This window comes from Mobula hypostoma, chromosome 6 (genome assembly GCF_963921235.1).
Source record: "Mobula hypostoma chromosome 6, sMobHyp1.1, whole genome shotgun sequence".
Taxonomy (NCBI): Eukaryota; Metazoa; Chordata; class Chondrichthyes; order Myliobatiformes; family Myliobatidae; genus Mobula; species Mobula hypostoma.
Genome location: NC_086102.1, coordinates 45,592,823 through 45,614,229, shown reverse-complemented (window position 1 = coordinate 45,614,229; position 21,407 = coordinate 45,592,823). Strand labels below are relative to the sequence as shown.

At 42.6% G+C, this 21,407-nt stretch overlaps 1 protein-coding gene across 2 annotated transcripts in view; it reads left to right on the top strand.

Moving 5' to 3' along the window:
* Positions 1-1,976: 1,976 nt before the first annotated feature.
* The window catches only part of mab21l3 (mab-21-like 3), a 50,225-nt gene continuing 30,794 nt past the window's right edge, over positions 1,977-21,407 (top strand). The window contains exons 1-2 of one of the 2 annotated variants that reach the window (XM_063050739.1): positions 1,977-2,115; positions 14,419-14,559. In XM_063050739.1, coding sequence (XP_062906809.1) covers positions 2,059-2,115; positions 14,419-14,559 — 198 coding nt within the window. In that variant the 5' untranslated portion in view covers positions 1,977-2,058. Of the gene's footprint in view, positions 2,116-11,533; positions 11,613-14,418; positions 14,560-21,407 lie in introns of those variants that run through there. The other variant, XM_063050737.1, reaches the window with a different exon arrangement.

Genomic DNA, 21,407 nt, shown 5'->3' with positions numbered 1-21,407 from the left:
TGTCAGCTAATGCTTAAGTGGTGACAATGGCCTATTGGTCTTGAATAATGAGTTAAATAATTGGAGTAGTTCAGTTGCATAGTTTCCTATTTTGTGATCAAGAACTTTATACATTTCCATAAAATCATTTTAATAGTGCTGGTGAATTCAGTTTGGATATCTTCTGTTCTGCATATTGATTGATGAAAGATTTATCTTTCAATTGTTTGATTTGTTCTGGTAAATGTAGTTGATGGATGTTACATTAACAACAAAGCCAATCATTTAGCAGATTCTAGCCAGGATTGTTTTTAGCAGTTATTGTTTTAAAATGATCATTTAGTGAGAAATATTTTTATAGGTTGTTGAGGAAGAAATGTGTTCAATAAACACATAACAGAAATTGTCATTTTATAATGGATAGGTAAGACAGAGGTCATTTTCTGGCCAACAAAATCTGAGTGATATTCTGAAATATTATTAAATACCGTCAATGAAATAATTTGTTTCATTTCTAAAACTCGGGTCAAAGTTTAGAAAATGAAGTGGAAAAACAGCTTTTACAAATTCCTCAGGTTTCTTTAGAATTGCATTTGGGTGATCTAAATGCATGGACTGACCCGATGGTACGTATTGGGAGAAAGGGTAGTCCCCGATAGTGGGAATCTGACCTTGAAAATAAAGTTGTATTTTATCAAAATACCAGCAGGGCAGTTTCTACCAATTAGAACGGACAAGGCAGGAATTTCTTTCTGTGGCAGTATCAAATGGTGAAGAATCGTAACAGTAAAAACATACATTGTTAATATGGTGGTCACTGTCCTTCCCAACAGTAAAATCATAATCAAAGTCTGAAATATAAGCAACACACATCAAAGTTGCTGGTGAACGCAGCAGGCCAAGCAGCATCTGTAGGAAGAGGTGCAGTCGACGTTTCAGGCGTTGTTTGTTTGCGTCTGAAGTATAAGTAACAGTTAAAGAGAAGAAATTATAACATTTTACAACATTATTATTTTTGAAGCATTACTGATAAATAAACGGGCCATTCAATACATTGCTAAAACTGCATATTCCCATTTTTAGTAGGTTTTCTAAAGCGATGTGTTTATTTAAATTGAACTACAAGAATTTAGGGTGCGCATTTCCTTCACTGTTTGAGCTTAAAAGACGTTATCAGGACATGGGAATTTGCAGGACTGATGGGCCATTTGGTTAAGTAGGTAAATGCCCATGCCTGTTCTCCGTCCTCATCCTCAATGATCAATGTGTGTTCGATGTTTTCCGCACAAAGTGCTTCCTGATTCTTTTTAAGTGGGCACTAGGACCGCGCGGAACTCAATGGCCAAAGTGCTGAAAGTCAAAGCGATGGTTGCTCGGTGGACGGGTGTTTTGGTGATTCTGGATATCTACAGAGTAGTTCCCACCATCTGCACTGTTTACGGTAAACCTGCAATTTTGCGAACGGGAAATTAAACAGAAAACTGAGTACTTTTTGTAATAAACTAGTGAGAGGGAAAGGCAAGGGGGTCGTATACTAGGGTATTAAAAAGTAGAAACGGCGAGAACCTACAGTAATGGAGATACCAAAGTTAGTTACCGAAGAGAATATAGTAATATATGTGATCTTTAAAAAAGTAGAAAGTAAAAAGGATCAATAAACTAGGATAGGGGGATAGAGAGATGGCAATGGTGAAACACCAGGAACCATGGTAACTGGGGAAAATGGCCTAAAGCAGAAAGGCCAAGGGAAGAGTGGGGAACCCTATTTACAAACTGAGATAAAGGAGTGAGATCAGGAACGATCTTTACCGAGTGGAGGATCTGTAGAAAAACAAGGATAAGAACGGGAAAAGAATTGAATGAACGCGTTGAATAAAACAATATAATTTTTTCTTGCAGAAAAAGTGAAACAATAGAGAAAGATATTGAAATTCTGGAGTGTACAAAATAAGCCAAGGAATTGTTTTAAAGGACCAGTCTACGAGTGCGCAGTTACATTGGAGAATGGGGAATTAACCACAAGAATAAAAGTCCAATACTGTATATTGAATAACAGGAGAAGGAGAGGACTGACGAAATATGACAGAAATGGGTGAACTTACAGAAGAGGATCTGGACTTTTACCTCCAGAATCAGGTTGGTAGAGATTTGCGTGAGATGGAATATGCTGAACACCAGCAACAGAACAAAATATTTATGTTAAAGAGAAATTAATCGTATAGCCAGAATTATATTTTGTGCATTTTGTTAATAATATGCATCTGTATCCCTACACTTGTTGAACTTTCATCCATTCCAACAAATAATTTTTCATGGTTACTGCAACTCATTATTGCTGTAAATGTCGAGTTCCCATAACCAAAAGGAATTTTATTTATCACAACTGGCATTTACAACACACTGTTAACATGATTTAAAAAAAAATCCGAAGAAGAGTGTGACATCTGGGAATGAAACAAAATTGGCACCAAGCCAAGGGAATGATACTGGGGCAATTGAACAGATCCCCAGTCGAAGAGAGGTTTAAGTATATACCTTGAAGGAGAGAGATTTTGTAAAGGGGATTGGGACACTGAAAAGGTGATGGCCCAGCCTCCAAGTAATGGGTGAGATGAGATGAGATGCGATGCAGAGAAGTTCAGAGTTAGAGAGGCCTGGTAATTGCAGAGGTCAGTGGGGCAAGAGGAGGAAGAGAGTGAAGGACGAGGCCATAGAGGGATCAAACAAGAGCACGATCATTATAAAATTGAGATCCTGGTGGATTGAATCTAATACAGGTCAGCTGGATCTTGCAATTCCTAAACAAACTCTTGTGTAAGTTCGGATATGGGAAGCAGACATTATGGATAAATTTATGGAAGAGACGAGGCCTGGAAAGCTTTGTGATGGGTTGATGGATTTACTGGAAGTGATAGTAGGTGGTCTTTTTAGTGGGGAGAATAGTCTTTAGTTCGTCATCCAAGGCACCAAGTTTCAAAGTGCCCAGTTCAGCTTCTCATCTCAGAGAATCTATCCTGGGCCCAACATATTGATGCAGTCTTGACGAAGGCACGCCAGAGGCTGTACTTCATTAGGAGTTTGAAGAGATCCGTCATGTCAGCAGACACTCCAGCAAATTTCTACAGATGTGCTGTGGAGAGGTTGCATCGCAGTGGAGTATAGAGGCTCCAGTGTGCAGGGTTGCAGGTTCAGCTTGCCCCATCATAGGCACAAGCCTTCCTACTAATGGAGAACTCTTCAAAAGCTGGTGCTTCGAGGAAGGTGGCATCCTCACCATCTGGGACATGCCCTCGTAACTACCGTCAGAGAGGAGAGCCAGGGGTCTGAAGATGCACACTCTCACTCTTTCATTAAGTTTCTTCCCCTTTGCCATCAGATTACTGAATGGCTGATGACCTCACAAGCACTGCCTTGCTTCTCCTCTTCTGCAGTGCTTGTGTGTTTTGTTGTTGTAACTTGTAGTAATTTGTTCTGCCGCAAAACAACAAATTTCACAACTTGTATCGGTGACAAGAAGTCTGATTCTGATTCAGCTAGAGAAACTGAACAGCAAGAATGTTTGTGTTTGCACCTTTACAAGGTGTGGTTTTGCTAACCGATTGACATTGGCCCGCCCTGGCTGCTCTTGAACTCTCACAGTCTTTGTGATCAAGGGACTCCTCTGGTGCCATTGAGTAAGGAGTTTCAGGATGTGAGCACGTGCAATGAAAGGGCAGCCCTCATTTTCCAAGGTAGAGTGGTATATGACCTGAAAGGTTGCTTGCAGGTAGTGACATTCACATGCTTCTGGTTAGCATGACACCCACTCACGGTTTTGGGTGATGCTTTGGTAAGTGCTGTGGTGTACTTTGTAGATGAGCAACTCATGTCGGACTAACCCTATTGAGGTGTTTTGAATAGGTGGCTAAAATGATAGTCTGATATCCATGCAATGTACTTGTATGAACTTCCAGAGAGTATCTGATGTGGCTCTTTAAAAGATACTGTTGCTAAAATTTGTTTATTAAGCCAAAATCAATAGATTCTGGAAATCTGAAATGATAATACAGATCAGTTAGCACCTGTGGAGAGAAAAACAGTTTTGTTTCAGGTTAATGCTTATGCTAGGCAAGTCATTGGTTGACTGAGAGACATCAGGATGTAATGGCAGATTGCAAAAATCCTCAATAGAAGCCCCAACTACTTGTAAATAAATTGGGTAGAGTCTTTCTCCGCCAGATATGGTAATGGCTCAGGCTGTATTGTTTTGATACCATTTTAAGTTTTAAATTGCAATTAATAAACTATTGAGCAAAATTATAGCAAATGGAATTTAATGCAGACAAATCTGAAGTCATCTATTTTGTACCAGACAAATGCAAAACAGAGTACTTTCTAAATGGTGATAAACTGGAAATGTAAGTCCAGAAAGAACCAATGGTTGGAGTGATTGATGTCCGTGTCAAAGATTGGTTAAGAAAATAACCTCAACAAAGTGACATCTGGTCCTTAATATCTGGAATTTTTCTTCTTACAGAATTATGGTGTCACTCATTAGGCCGGTATTTTACATCCACCCCAAAATAATCTTAGATTGAGCGGCTTGACGTGTTCCATAGTCATGTGAACATTAGACTGGGCAAGGATGTCAAATTTCCTCCCCTGCAGAATATTAGTGAATGTGGGATCTCTTTTACCACAATCAATTGTTTAGTGGTCGCCATGTTAGACTTTTATTCCAGAATGTGTTTGCTTAATCCAATTTAAATTTCACAGCTGCTGTAGTAGGATTTAGACTGGTGTCTCCAAATACTTTATAGAAGCTTCTGCAGTTTAACTGTTTGTTTTACTGCACCCCTCTTACAAAATATTGCAGCGGGGCTGCATCTATAGAACGTACAGGGTACATCTGTAGGTTTTCGCAAATAAAACGACTTTTCATTTATTGTACTCCAAAACCTGAACACAAAGCGCGGTAACCGAACTTCACATAATTATGTTATCACATCAAACCAGCCTCTTAGAGTGAGCCTCAACTCAATATCGGTGGTTGTGAATTATATACGTTTTCACCAATTACATTACCATACAATATCATTGCAAACAGTTGTAGGCACCAAGCCTTATGAAAGATGTTTTGGATTTGGAGAGAAGTCCATAAGATTACCAGGAAAATACCCCAAACCATTGAGTGAAACTGTTACGAGAGATTACACCTTCCATGAAAGTATTCCTTGGAATTTGAAAAGTTAGATTGAAGGGAATTAGGAGAAGCTGAGGCAATGGATGGAAAGAAGTTATTTCCACTGGTAGAGCATACGATTGAGCTGTGCTGTTCAGTAGTGAAGATTCAGGATACCTTTCTAGCAATCACAATTTATGATAAGTTAATTTTTAAGTTTATACCTGTGCTAGATATAACTGACCAAAAGTATTAATGAATATCTGAAACAAAACTGAAGAATGCTGTAAATTCTCTTTCTTTCTTTCTTTCTTTATTAATCTTTTTATTGATTCAGAAAGAGCATATATACAAACAAGAGAATTATCTCAAATATATATATCAATAACAATACAAACAGAAAGTGAAATAGACATTATCAAAATCATACATAGTATTAAGCAAATATGTAATATATAATAAAAAAGAAAGACAACTAATTCTCTTATCAATTCGTAGAGAGAGAGAAAAAACTTTAAATTTTTAAAATGAGGAGATAAAAAACCCACTACATGGGGGAAAAAGGGGGACTGGGCAGTCCATTCTGAGGATACGACTTTCTGATCAAATCTAAAACTTTGAAAAGAAATGATTGGAAGAGTAATAAATCAAATTAAATGAAAATATTGAATAAAAGGTTGCCAGATTTGCTCAAATTTAAAGGATGTATCAAATGTGTGGGCACGTGGGGAGGGAACGTCGACTCAGACCATGAGGGGCCTGTGTCAGGCATTTTCATGCCTTACAAGGTGCAGATTTGAAGTCTGTGTGGGGTGCCACTCTTTGCACAGACACTAGAGCAATGTGTGATTAAGTGCCTTGCTCAAGGGCACAAACACGCTGCCACAGCTGAGGCCTGAACTAGCGACCTTGAGATAACTAGACGAACGCCTTAACCACTTGGCCACGTGGCTAAGGTCACTGAAGGTCGTGAGTTCGAGCCCCAGCCGAGGCAGCGTATTGTGTCCTTGAGCAAGGCACTTAACCACACTGTGCTCTGGAACTAGCTAGTGCTTATGATGGAGCTGCCAACTCTCTGCAGCTTACTTTGATCCTGTGCAGTAGCCCCAACCCGTAACAGACAGTGATGCATCCAGTTGGAATGCCAAGGAGAATGAAATAATTATTACTCTGGATCTGATGCAGCGCAAAAAAAAATGCAATAAGATAAATAACACAATAAATATTAATACTTAAGATAACTTATATACATAGATTGAATGCACATCTATAACGTGATGCTAGGCACAGGAGTGCTTGTAAATAAGGTGACTAAAGTAGTGGTGGTGAGGATTATAGAGAGGTGTGTTAGTGGGTGGAGGTGTTGATCAGCCTTACTGCCTGGGGAAAGTAACTGTTTTTGAGTCTGGTGATCCTGGTATGGACGCTATGTAGCCGCCTCCTTGATGGGAGTGAGACAGACAGTCCATGAGCAGGGTGGGTGTGATCCTCCTTATGTTCCTGCCCCTTTTCTGGCGCCCTTCTGTATATATCTCCTTGATGATGGTTCGGCAAGAGCCGGTGATGTGTTGCGCAGTTTACCCTACCTGTTGTAGAGATTTTGATTGGGTAAAGCCGGGATAACCATGGGGATAAGTTGCAAACATGGTTATCTGATCAATGAATGAATGGGAGAGCTTAAAGGATGAGAAAATAGACCAAAGAATGTAAGAGTTACAAACTACAGACCAGGAGGACAAGGAAGCAGCAGGTCAAGCCAGGCATGTCCTTCACTCCCAGAGAGGGAAAAATGGAAGGGGCAAAAGAGAAATTGAGCTAATATTACTGATATGTGACTGATACAGACCAAGGCAACAAGGATCTGAAGTTATAGAGTTCAAAATTGAGTCCAGAAGGCCCAGATGGAAACTTAGCTTCTGTTCCTGAAGTTTGCATTGGGTTTGACTGTGACCGTGCAGGATAGGTTAGAGTGGGAGTGGGTGAGGGGTTAAAGTGGCAGACTCAGAGTCACCATCGGGAAGTAAGCACAGGTGCTCTGCAAAGCATTCACCCACTCTGCATTGGTTTCCTCAGTGCAGATGAGAACATATTGTGAACACTGAGTAGGTACACACGGCTGAAAGAAGTGCAAGTGGATCATTGTCAACCTGGAAATACTGTTTGAGTCTCTGGATGGTGGAAAGGGAAGGGGTGAAAGGACATTGCCTGCACTTGTAAGGAAAAGTGGTATAAAAAGGGAAGGGGGATGGATGGTAGATTGGGGTAGTAGGAACAGGGGAGTGGAGCAACGAGATCATATAAAGAACCCTGTCCCTGTGAAATGCTGAAAGGGAAGGGGGGAGAAGGGACAAGCTGTCCGGTGGTAGACTCTCTGTGAAAGTAGTGGAAATTGTGGAGAATGATAATTGAATGCAGTGGCTGGTGAAGTCAGGGGAACTCTATCCTTGTTCTAGCCCAGATGAAAGAAGGTAGGAAATAGATGAGATGTGGTCAAGGCTTAATTGAATGAATATGGAGTAAAGGTGAAGGTATGAAGCTGGGCTACAGAACGTAGGCATATGTTGATATTCTTCAAATTCACTTTTGGGAATGGAGCTGATGGGAAGGAATCCATTCCATAAATAACATCGCAAACACGAGGAAATCTGCAGATGCTGGAATTTCAAGCAACACAAGCTGGTGAACGTAGCAGGCCAGGCAGCATCTCTAGGAAGAGGTGCAGTCGACGTTCCAGGCCGAGACCCTTCGTCAGGACTAACTGAAGGAAGAGTTAGTAAGAGATTTGAAAGTGGGAGGGGGAGATCCGAAATGATAGGAGAAGACAGGAGGGGGAAGGATGGAACCAAGAGCTGGACAGGTGATTGGCAAAAGGGATATGAGAGGATCGTGGGACAGGAGGCCCAAGGAGAAGGAAAGGGGGAGGGGTGAAGCCCGGAGGATGGGCAAGGGGTATAGTCAGAGGGAGAAAAAGGAGAGAGAGAAAAAAAATTGTGTGTGTGTGTTAATACATAACGGATGGGGTACGAGGGGGAGGTGGGGCATTAGCGGAAGTTAGAGAAGTCAATGTTCATGCCATCAGGTTGGAGGCTACTCAGATGGAATATAAGGTGTTGTTCCTCCAACCTGAGTGTGGCTTCATCTTGACAGTAGAGGAGGCCGTGGATAGACATGTCAGAATGGGAATGGGATATGGAATTAAAATGTGCGGCCACTGGGAGATCCTGCTTTCTCTGGTGGACAGCGTAGATGTTCAGCAAAACAGTCTCCCGGTCTGTGCTGGGTCTCGCCAATATATAGAAGGCCGCGTCGAGAGCACCGGACGCAGTATATCATCCCAGCTGACTCACAGGTGAAGTGTCGCCTCACCTGGAAGGACTGTCTGGGGCCCTGAATGGTAGTGAGGGAGGAAGTGTAAGGGCATGTTTAGCACTTGTTCCGCTTACAAGGATAAGTGCCGGGAGGGAGATCGGTGGGGAGAGATGGGGGGGGGGAACGAATGGACAAGGGAGTCGCGTAGGGAACGATCCCTGTGGAAAGCGGCGGGGTGGAGGGAAAGATGTGCTTAGTGCTGGGATCCTGTTGGAGGTGGCGGAAGTTATGGAGAATTGTATGTTGGACCCGGAGGCTGGTGAGGTGGTAGGTGAGGACCAGGGGAACCCTATTCCTAGTAGGGTTGTGGGAGGATGGAGTGAGAGCAGATGTACGTGAAATGGAGGAGATGCGTTTAAGAGCAGAGTTGATGGTGGAGGAAGGGAAGCCCTTTTCTTTAAAAAAAAGGAGGACATCTCCTTCGTCCTGGAATGAAAAGCCTCATCCTGAGAGCAGATGCGGCGGAGACGGAGGAATTGCGAGAAGGGGATGGCATTTTTGCAAGAGACAGGGTGAGAAAAGGAATAGTCCAGATAGCTGTGAGAGTCAGTAGGCTTATAGTAAGACATCAGTAGATAAGCTGTCTCCAGAGATAGAGACAGAAAGATCTAGAAATGGGAGGGAGGTGTCGGAAATGGACCAGGTAAACTTGAGGGCAGGGTGAAAGTTGGAGGCAAAGTTAATGAATTCAACAAGCTCAGCATGCGTGCAGGAAGCAGCGCCAATGCAGTCGTCGATGTAGTGAAGGAAAAGTGGGGGACAGATACCAGAATAGGTTTGGAACATAGATTGTTCCACAAAGCCAACAAAAAGGCAGGCATAGCTGGGACCCATACGGGTACCCATGGCTACACCTTTAGTTTGGAGACTAGCTCTTCTTTCAGTAAGTCCTGACGAAGGGTTTCGGCCCGAAATGTCGACTGTACCCCTTCCTAGAGATGCTGCCTGGCCTGCTGCGTTCACCAACAACTTTTATGTGTGTTGCCATAAATAACATGCAATCTCTCCTGATTTTTCAAAATGTGGCTAACAAAATAAATGATCCTTCAGTTGTTTTTCAGGGTTATGGGAATGTTGAGGGGGTACAATAATCCTGAATAATGTTCTCTGACAGGAGAGCTTTGTGCATTGGACCCACCCTGCACAATTGTCTCCTTAAGCTTCTGCAGTTGAATAGCCACCTTTGTGAACCACCTTGTTTTATGAAGTTATATACATAAAACGGAAAGATGGACCCTGCTGCAAGAATAGCACATTGAAGGGCTATAGTGATGGTTAACATTAACTGCTTGCTTCCAGGAAACTTGACCAGTCCTGCTGACGGGTCTTGGCCCGAAACATCAACTGTACTTTTTTCCATAGATGCTGCCCGGCCTGCTGAGTTCCACTAGCATTTTGTGTGTGTTGCAGTAGACTGTTGATTAATTGATCCATCCTCCCACCACCCCACTAGGAATAGGGTTCCCCTGGTCCTCACCTACCACCCCACCAGCCTCCGGGTCCAACATATTATTCTCCGTAACTTCCGCCACCTCCAACGGGATCCCACCACTAAGCACATCTTCCCCTCCCCCCCTCTCTCTGCATTCCGCAGGGATCGCTCCCTACACAACTCCCTTGTCCATTCGTCCCCCCCATCCCTCCCCACTGATCTCCCTCCTGGCACTTATCCGTGTAAGCGGAACAAGTGCTACACATGCCCTTACACTTCCTCCCTTACCACCATTCAGGGCCCCAAACAGTCCTTCCAGGTGAGGCATCACTTCACCTGTGAGTCGACTGGGGTGATATACTGCGTCCGGTGCTCCCGATGTGGCCTTTTATATATTGGTGAGACCCGACGCAGACTGGGAGACCGCTTTGCTGAACATCTACGCTCTGTCCGCCAGAGAAAGCAGGATCTCCCAGTGGCCACACATTTTAATTCCACATCCCATTCCCATTCTGACATGTCTATCCACGGCCTCCTCTACTGTAAAGATGAAGCCACACTCAGGTTGGAGGAACAACACCTTATATTCCATCTGGGTAGCCTCCAACCTGATGGCATGAACATTGACTTCCCTAACTTCCGCTAGGCCCCACCTCCCCCTCGTACCCCATCTGTTACTCATTTTTATGCACACATTCTTTCTCTCACTCTCCTTTTTCTCCCTCTGTCCCTCTGAATATACCTCTTGCCCATTCTCTGGGTCACCCCCCCCCCGTCTTTCTTCCCGGACCTCCTGTCCCATGATCCTCTCGTATCCCCTTTTGCCTATCACCTGTCCAGCTCTCGGCTCTATCCCTCCCCCTCCTGTCTTCTCCTATCATTTTGCATCTCCCCCTCCCCCTCCAGCTTTCAAATCCCTTACTCACTCTTCCTTCAGTTAGTCCTGACGAAGGGTCTCGGCTTGAAACGTCGACTGCGCCTCTTCCTATAGATGCTGCCTGGCCTGCTGCGTTCACCAGCAACTTTGATGTGTGTTGTCGATTAATTGGTTGTCTTGCTAAAGGAGCGCCCTCTAAAGCTATTTTACTTTTCATTGTCTGAATATATAGTGCTGAATAGCCCTAATTTAAACTGTGGAGACTGCCACATGCTGTAGAATAGAGTGCATTTTGTACACCTCATTTTACACTGCTGAATATGTCCAAACAAAGTTGTATATCTTGTTAAAGAAAATCTCTTTTACAATTCATTGAAGCAAAAATTGACTCAAAACTAATTCTTCTTAGATTTCTTTTTCACTTGCCTGACATCTTTAGAACTTAGAAGTCCCGCGTGAGGCCCCTTGCTGTGTAGGAAGAATACCTTGCAAACACATTTTCCATGTTTATGATGTAAGCTTTATTTAAAATAAACAATGAAAAGTTTCTTTTGTGAAATTTATTGTCAATCAAGGTGTCGCTGATTGGACTTGCAGTACCTCATTCAGTGTTGATGCATAAACAACCTGTGACTTTTGACACAGGCCTTTTAACTTCAAGTGAGTGTGTTGAATGAAACAGTCAGTAGTAACTTATTAATAGTATAAACTTTACTCACTTAAACCCCTCTGAGACGGCAGATCATTGTTCTGTCCAATGCAAGGCAGTCATGCAGGCAGAAACATACAAAATGGTGAGTATGTTTGACTTTGATTTTTACATAGCTTGCATATTTCTTATAAACCACCATTTGTACAGGAAAGTGTGCTTTATATTTTTCATCATTTCACTTTTAAAAGTGTGACAGTGTTCTCTCAGAAGGCCCCATATCTGGAATGAAAGCTATTGTCCATTTCCCTCCACAGATACTACCAGGCCTGCTCAGAACATAGAACATAGAGCAGTACAGCACAGTACAGGCTCTTCGGCCCACAATGTTGTGCTGACCCTTAAACCCTGCCTCCCATATAACCCCCACCTTAAATTCCTCCATATACCTGTCTAGTAGTCCCTTAAATTTTGCAAGTGTACCTGCCTCCACCACTGACTCAGGCAGTGCATTCCACACACTAGCCACTCTCTGAGTAAAAAACCTTCCTCTGATATCCCCCTTGAACTTCCCACCCCTTACCTTAAAGCCATGTCCTCTTGTACTGAACAGTGGTGCCCTGGGGAAGAGGCGCTGGCTGTCTACTCTATTTATTCCTCTTAATATCTTGTATACATCTATCATGTCTCCTCTCATCCTCCTTCTCTCCAGAGAGTAAAGCCCTAGCTCCCTTAATCTCTGATCATAATGCATACTCTCTAATCCAGGCAGCATCCCGCGACTCTTAAACTCTATCCCTCGACTTACGAAAGCTAACACTCCATAAGCTTTCTTAACTACCCTATCTACCTGTGAGGCAACTTTCAGGGATCTGTGGACATGTACCCCCAGGTCCCACTGCTCCTCCACACTTACAAGTATCCTGCCATTTACTTTGTACTCTGCCTTGGAGTTTGTCCTTCCAAAGTGTACCACCTCACACTTCTCCGGGTTGAACTCCATCTGCCATTTCTCAGCCCACTTCTGCATCTTATTAATGTCTCTCTGCAATCTTTGACAATCCTCTACACTATCCACAACACCACCAACCTTTGTGTCATCTGCAAACTTGCCAACAAACCCTTCTACCCCCACATCCAGGTCGTTAATAAAAATCACGAAAAGTAGAGGTCTCAGAACAGATCCTTGTGGGACACCACTAGTCACAACCCTCCAATCCAAATGTACTCTCTCCACCACGACCCTCTGCCTTCTGCAGGCAAGCCAATCCTGAATCCACCTGTTCAAACTTCCCTGGATCCCATGCCTTCTGACTTTCTGAATAAGCCTACCGTGTGGAACCTTGTCAAATGCCTTACTAAAATCCATGTAAATCACATCCGCTGCACTACCCTCATCTATGTGACTGCTCGCCTCCTCAAAGAACTCTATCAGGCTTGTTAGACATGATCTGCCCTTCACAAAGCCATGATGACTGTTCCTGATCACACCATGATTCTCTAAATGCCTATAGATCCTATCTCTAAGAATCTTTTCCAACAGCTTTCCCACCACAGATGTAAGGCTCGCTGGTCTATAATTACCCGGACTATCCTTACTACCTTTTTTGAAAAAGGGGACAACATTGGCCTCCCTCCAATCCTCTGGTACCATTCCTGTGGACAACAAGGACATGAAGATCCTAGCCAGAGGCTTAGCAATCTCTTCCCTTGCCTCGTGGAGCAGCCTGGGGAATATTCCGTCAGGCCCCTGGGATTTTTACGTCCTAATGTATTTTAACAACTCCAACACCTCCTCTCCCTTAATATCAACGTGCTCCAGAACATCAACCTCACTCATATTGTCCTCACCATCATCAAGTTCCCTCTCATTGATGAATACTGAAGAGAAGTATTCACTGAGGACCTCGTTCAGTTCTACAGCCTCCAGGCACATCTTCCCATCTTTATCTCTAATCGGTCCTATCTTCACTCCTGTCATCCTTTTGTTCTTCACATAATTGAAGAATGCCTTGGGGTCTTCCTTTACTCTACTCGCCAAGGCCTTCTCATGCCCCCTTCTTGCTCTTCTCAGCCCCTTCTTAAGCTTCTTTCTTGCTACCCTATATTCCTCAATAGACCCATCTGATCTTTGCTTCCTAAACCTCATGTGTGCTGCCTTCTTCCACCTGACTAGATTTTCCACCTCATTTGTCACCCATGGTTCCTTCACCCTACCATTTTTTATCTTCCTCACTGGGACAAATTTCTCCCTAACTTCCTGTAAGAGATCTCTAAACATCGACCACATGTCCATAGTACATTTCCCTGCAAAAACATCATCCCAATTCACACCCTCAAGTTCTAGCCTTATAGTCTCATAATTTGCCTTCCCCAATTAAAAATTTTCCTGTCCTCTCTGATTCTATCCTTTTCCATGATGATGTTAAAGGCCAGGGAGCGGTGGTCACTGTCCCCCAGATGCTCATCAACTGAGAGCTCTATGACCTGACCCGGTTAGTTCTCCAGTGTTTTGTTTTCTCCCTGAAAACCCACCTTGTTCACCAAAAAGCTTAACTTGTAAAATGTTTTTAAATGAATTAAATTATGTCAGTACATTAATGGAAGCAATATCTTGTAGCCTGGCAAATCTTCCATTCTTGTACCACAAAGTCCATAGGGTGCCAGATGATCTGAGTTTTACTGTGTCAATTCCTCTGCTATCCCTTGGTTGTGAGTAAAGTTCTCTGAATATTTTAAAATTTCACTTGTATTAACAAGTACCTGTAGAAACAGCTAAGCAGGTATGATTGGTTGATGTGTTTAAACACAGAAATGGAAGATACAATTCTGATGACTCACAGAATCGTGCTTGACTGGTATCCCCAACATGTCTGATGGTATATTTCAGTACACTATGTGGCCTCTTGCTTGGGAGGGAATTAGAATTGTCTAATCGATTCCTTTAACAGGTGGATTTGCGACGTCGAAAAGTTTCCAAGACTGAGGAAGAAGTTTATACCATTGTGGAGAAGCTGACTTCGGTGATCAGCACAGAAGATAGTCGTTTTCAGCCCATTTCTCATTCTGGAATTAATAATGATAATATCAAGGTAAATTACAGACTATTATCTGTGCTAACTTCAAAATTATAACACTTTCTTAGCAGATTATACCAAGAGCAAGGAAGTTGAACCCCAAGGTAATCAGTGAAGAGTATTTGATTGCAATTACTGAGTGAGCAGATATAATTGCCAAAGCCCAATTTGAAATGTATTTGTTACTTTAATTGATAATTATAACGTAATATTGTTGGATTAGATGTCAGTATGAAGCATGGTAATGTGATATTTAAGATATCACTACTGTACTGTGAACAATAGAGATGGTTGCGTCAGTGTTTGAGAACAAGTTAATTGGTTCAAGACACAACTACTCCTTCCAGTAAGTGATTATTTTATTAGTTTTATTAGTTTTAAGTATTAGTTTTCTGCAAGAATGTATCCTTTACCAATGGAAAGACATGGCTGTGATTGAGAAGGCTGTGGAGTTCACTGGCTAAGTGAAAGATGTTGATTAGTAGATTTCCTTTCTTGGAAAGAAAATGAAAGTGGATTGAATTATATATTAAGTTTAAATGCTTGGAGAATGTGAATGTTCATAATGTATATACCATATATCATTGAAAGCATCAGGCATATATATTTTTTAACTAGGAAAGACTTCAAAAGTTGCATTTTGAAATTTGGCATCATCTTTGGCGGGAAATGAACAGTTGATGTTTTGGGCTGAGACCCTTCATCAGGGCTGGTATGGAAGGGGCAGAAGCCAGAATAAAAGGGAAGGCAGAGGGTGAGGAGCAAGATTTGGCAGGTATTAAGTGAGTCCTGGTGAAGGGGAAAGACAGGAGGTTGGGGGAGCGGCAAAGAAAAGGGGAATGATGTGAGAAGCTGGAAGATGATAGATGGAAAAAGAGGAAAATATGTGATGGGAGAGGACAGTGGACCATGGGAGAAAGGGGGTAGGGAACCCGAGGGGGAAAGATGAAGGTGATGGCATATTGTGAAGGCAGGAGAGGAGAAAAAGAAGGGGTAAATCAGCAACAGGGATAAGAGTAAGCAAAAAGGAGGGAGCACCTCTCAGTTTGGAGACTACCAAGATGAATTATGAAATGTTGCTCCTCCAATCTATGTCTGGCCTCAACTTGCTAGTAGAAGCAGCCGTGGACAGACATAGATTGATTGGATCAGACATAGGAATGGGAAGTGGAATTAAGATGGCTGGCCACCAGGAGATCCTAGCGGTTATGACAGACAAAGCAAAGGTACTTGACAAAGCAATGGCTCAATTTGCTTTGGTTCTCACCAATGTAGAGGAGGCTGCACTGGGAACACTGATTGCAATAAATAGAGAGGGGAGAGGAATGGAAGATGTGCCTCGCATCAGGCACTGAAACTGACATGTCTGTTCACAGCCACTACTGCTCGTTGAGCAAGCTGCGGATTGGAGTAGCAATATCCATTTTGATCATCTCCAACCTGATGGCAGTTTCTCCTCCTCCTTTTGTTTCCTTTATTTCTGTGGCTCTGTTACCCCCTTCTCCTTTCCCTGCCCCTCCCTCATGACATGCCCATCACCCACACCTTCCTCCTTCCTCCTCCCTTTTCCTCCATGGTCCACTGTCCTCTCTGATAAGGTTCCTTTTTATTCAGCCCTTTGCCTCTTCCACCTATCACTTCTCAGCTTCACATATAATTCCCTTTTTCCACCCTCCTGCCTAAATCCCACTCAGCTGGATTCACCTATCACCTGCCTCTATCCTTGTATTCTGCTTTCTGCTCTTTTCCTTTCCAGTCTTGAAGACGAGCTTTGGCCAGAAAGGTTGACTGTTCATTTTTCTCCATGGATGCTGCCTGACCTGCTGAGTTTCTGCAGTCTTGTGTCTCCTTTTGAGGCTTGTTATGTTACTTCATGAGCACTTTAAAAATGCAAGCATGAAATGAAGAGGCAACTCCTTTTTCTGGGCTGAGATCAGTTTGTTTATTTCCCTTGTGGTTTTTCTCTTTATGTACTTCCTAACTGTTGGTCAGATTTTTTAATATATTTGTGGCTGAGTTTTTATTTAATCTTGACAAATTCTTTAATGGTGGTCCACTCCTATCAGTTTTACATGCCAATTGTAAAGCTCACGTGATTTGCAGGTGTTGGAATATGTAACATTTGCTTGTGGTTGAAGACAGATGGAATGACAATTGAATTTCTTTACTTGACGCAATGACAGAAGCCAATTCCGCATTATCACTGGTGTTACTAGCTGATCTATCAGGTCCACTGGCTCCTTCTTTAGTGAAATATAATTTCACCTTTTTTTTAGTTTTGCATACTGTATGTAAAACAAGTTAAGAGTTTTGGGAAACACCTACAAGTAATCATTTAATGCCAGAAAAGAAGGGTGCAAAGAGTCTATGATCATTCCACAGACATTGTGATGTTCCAGCTGGCAACTGATTGCTGTAGAATAATGAGATAAAAAGGCAATGAGAATTGGTTTCACTTAGCTGTATTTATTTTGAAGCATCAATCAATAATGTAAAAATTGCAACAAAATACTGTACATTTATGAAATACGTCTCTTATGGATCTGTTATTTGTTCTCAGGATGAGGTTTTCCATTCTAGAACATCTGTGATTTTTCTTCTTTTTCAAAGAACAGGGTTTCACACCCACCACCATCAAAGCTACCCTCACCCACATCTCCTCCGTTTCCCACACGTCTGCTCTCATGCTTTCCTCCTGCTGCCGTAGCAGGGATCGGGCTCCCCTTGTCCTTTGCTCCTATTCCGTGAGGCTCTGTATCCAGCTCATTATTCGCTGTAATTTCCACCATGTACAATGGGATCCTATCACTAAGAGCACTTTTCATTACCCTTCTCCCCCCCCCCCACTCTCGGCTTTCCGTAGGGACCTATGTAACTCCCTTGTTCACTTCTCTCTCCTGACTCTTATCCCTGCAAGTGGGACAAGTGCGACCCTTCTCTCTTTTTCCATTCCCCATTACGGTTCCCCTCTCACCCCTTCTCTTCTCCTCACCTGCCCATCAACTCACTAGAGTGCTCTTCCGTGCTCCACTGTCTTCTACCAGATTCCTTTTTTACTGCTTTACTTCTTCCACTGCTCACTTTCCAGCTTCTCACACCATCTCCTCAACCCACCTTCCCCCTCACCTGGTCTCACCTATCACCTGCCAACTTGTAATCCTTCCTCCTCTCACCCTCCTTCCCCCACCCCCCCCCCAACACCTTATTCTGGTTTCTTCCCTCTTCCTTTTCAGTCCTGATGAAGGATCCTGGCCCAAACCATCAACTGTTTATTCCCCTCCACTGATACTGCCTAACCTGCTGAGCTCCTTCAGCATTTTGTGCGTGTTGCTCGAATCTCTTGTGTTAAGGATTTATCTTCTCTGAGCACCATCACCTTGTTGAGGTGAAGAGGCTTGTGATCTTGAGAGTGATGCAGTCTGGAGTTTAGTTAGTTGGTGCTTAACTCCTGGTAAAGTCACCCATGGTGGAAAGGTCAAGGGGGAGGTTCTAGACAAAGAGCAATCCAACCAAGACCTCAGTGGTGGAGCTGATGGGAGATGACGACACATCACAATGGCGGTGAAGGCGGAGGAAAGCTGTAGCAGTGAAGGGTCCCCAGTCGTCTTGCATTCCGTGCCACTGGACCCCGACCCCGATCTGTCAAGGACCATGTGGTGGCTGCCCATGCGTCAGCCTTGGCACGTTAGACAAAGTCACGCACAGGCCTTCTCCATTAAGGGAATCTACCCGAGCACCCTGGATTCAGTCCTGTTTCGATCAGCAACTGGTGAAGGGGGAAGGTTTGCGAGGTCTGGAAGCCCCTCAGAATAGATGGATCCTGGATTGATTTCTACAGCCACCTGAGGACCACCAACGGACAACCCCTTAGGAGAACATCATACTCGACTTGAGAAATCACACTACTGCTGTAGATTACATTTATTGACTTTTCCAAAGGGTTAGGATTTCTATATTCTTTCAAATATTTTGTCCTGAGTAATCTTGTATAGGATAGTATTTGTCCATTTTCCAACATTATGTTGATATTTTATACCCTGCAGGTTTTTGGTGTCCTTTCTAGGTATGTGTCTCTCAAAATCAAAGCCACAAACATTGTGAGATGGAACTAAGTTATTTTCCTGTACTGTTTGTATTTGAGAAACTGTTGTTTAACTTAATGAAATTGAAAGGAATTCAATTTGGCACTGCCAAGATTAAACTTCTAGTTAATGATGCGGTGTTGCAATGTTTTTGTTTGCTTTTCTCTTTTCTTCCTGAGGGAAAATGTTCTTTCGACACCTGTACGCATTCCAGCCACATACTTATTTTAAAGCACGTTGTGTTAGAAGCAGAAGATCTTTAAATAATTATCACCCAGCGTACTTTGACCTACTCGTAATTCCTTCACATGAGAGCAGTTGGCATCGATATTGTCATTTGCTTCTACTACCTTTTCGGACCTGAAATAAGGTGAACTTTGGGATCTAGGATGGAACTGATCTAGGTGTAAAAGGCTGATCTTCATGGGCTCTGCATGATATCTGACAATAGTGGGTAATCTTACACAAGCCCGCCTGGTTTTTCATGGAAGCTTGATTGCTACTTTAATGTACAAATTGGGACAACTGCAGAGTGGCCACTAAACAAATGCAGAAGTCTTCAACTGGCATTCTTGAATAGGTGGAATGGTGAAGGGACGGATGAGTGTTTCATGTTGAAAAAACAAGTGTGGCAAATGTCAGTAAAAATCACCCAAACTTTCTTGACCTCCAATGCTGAGTGCAGGTTGTTGGTGTTAGGGTTGTATGTTGACAGAGTGAAGCCCTTCCTGTTTGAAAGCCTCTGGTGTTCTTGGAAACACTTGGTTGTAGTATGTTGTATGCTGATCACAAGGGGCAGTGGCCACCGCTGCAAATCCCCTAGTGTCCCTGCTGTGGCTACTAATGTCCATTGGGAAAATAGAGACCTGACCGGTTAAAAGTCTATGACAGATTGACATAATGTAGTTTTGCAATGTAGACTACGCGATGTGTGGCTCTGATGGCACTCTGGAAGGAGTCAGATATTTAAAAATGTTACATGGTTGTGGTGACTTCAGTAGTCAGGAGTGCCAGAGAAGGAGCTCCTATATTAGACGTGTCACAGCTCACCCAGTCTCCTCCTGCAGCACACCCAACGATTTCCAGGAAAAGGGTGTGTGCTCTCACCACTGCTCCTCGTGTTATCTGCAGCTGCTCTTTCTGTTTGATTTGAACACTGAAAGTACAAATGTTCCCTGAAAGGGTTTAAACTAGGACACTGTGGCCTGCATCGATATCTATCTTGGCTTGTTTACCACTGGGAAAAAAATAGCCCCAGAACCATCTTTTTGTCCCTCAATATTAACACATTCCTTGAGCATTGGGGGTGCATGAGAGTATTTACATCTTCAGTAGGAAGTCTGCCAGTGCGAGAGGAAAACAAGCTTCTGCTGCTGTCACAGTGATGTTCCGTCTGGCACACGGGCAACGACCATAGCAGACACTTCCCTGGCTTGTGTGAATTTGAAACAGGCTAACACAGAAAGCGCATGATCTGGCCTCCATAGAAGGAGGTGAATAAACATCAGAAATCTCTACATATCTCCATGGTCCTAAAAGAAGAGCAATGCTCTCTCTCCAGTTGAAAAGATACTAATTATATTGTGTTGCTATGTACAACAATAAGCAGCTTTGCTTCATAGTAGATACTACAATACCTTAACACCTTTTTATTCACTCTATTGTTCTTCTGCTCAGTGAAAGCATAGAGGGACTTGTGTTTCTTTTTCCTGGACCTATTCTGACTCCATTAAGGAATTCCTTCTGACTGCATTCCCTGTAGTACCATGATACATAATCAGCGATGAACAGTTCTACTGCAATCCCCGAAGAGGATATATGTCCATGCATTTTGCAGTGAAGGTTTGGGGCTAGGTCTACAAGGCTGAAGTTCAATCAAAGTAACAAATCGTCGTCTAATTCTTCAGAATTCCCTGAGGAATGACCTGCAGAGGCACGAAAATTTCAGGAAGTTACAAGTAGGAGCTACGAAACTGTTCTTGTATGTTTGGTTATAGGTGAAATATCTTTTTGTTTCTGGTGAGTTTTTGGAACATGAAATGGAGATACTACTGTACAATGGAGCCAACTAGATCCTCACTTTCTGAAGGGGAGAGGTAAAGCAGCCTAATCAGCGATGAACAGTTGAGCCTGTTATCCAAGGAGGCTTCTAATCCCAAATGGTAGCTGGATGTGTTTCAGTTACTCTACATAATCTGAAGTAGGGGGAAATCATCCTTTGCTATGGGTTTGAAGGATTTTCGAATTTGCGCCTTTTCCAAATATATTCGAATCTCTGAGCAATTAGAATGATGTTGAAAGCACCTGTGATGAAAATTGCTGCCACTATATTTAAATTACAATGGCTAAAGGAAAATAACTTGCAACATTATTATTTTCCGTCCCTGTAGGAGCCAAGTAAGTTCATCCACTGTGACATTTTGACCGGCCTATAGTGTTCATAGGAGCATATTAACATCTGTCATCAATGTCAGCTAGTATCCAAATCTTTTGAGATAAACTATTTCTAAAATGATATGGAAATGATGATTTTTGTATATTTTTTTCTCTTTTATGTAGTTACTTTTCATTAATGGTCATTTCTGTGTTTCATACAGATGACTTGATTGTTTTAGTCCAATAATTTTACATCTAAACTGTATATTTATTTGAACTAAGCATGAATAACAATTAGATAAAGTGAATTAAGAATTTTTGAATGAAAAGTAAATTGTACAAAAGATTGAAGAGTGAGTCACATTATCCTGCATGTTTAGTAACTATCAAGAGCTCAAAAATGTG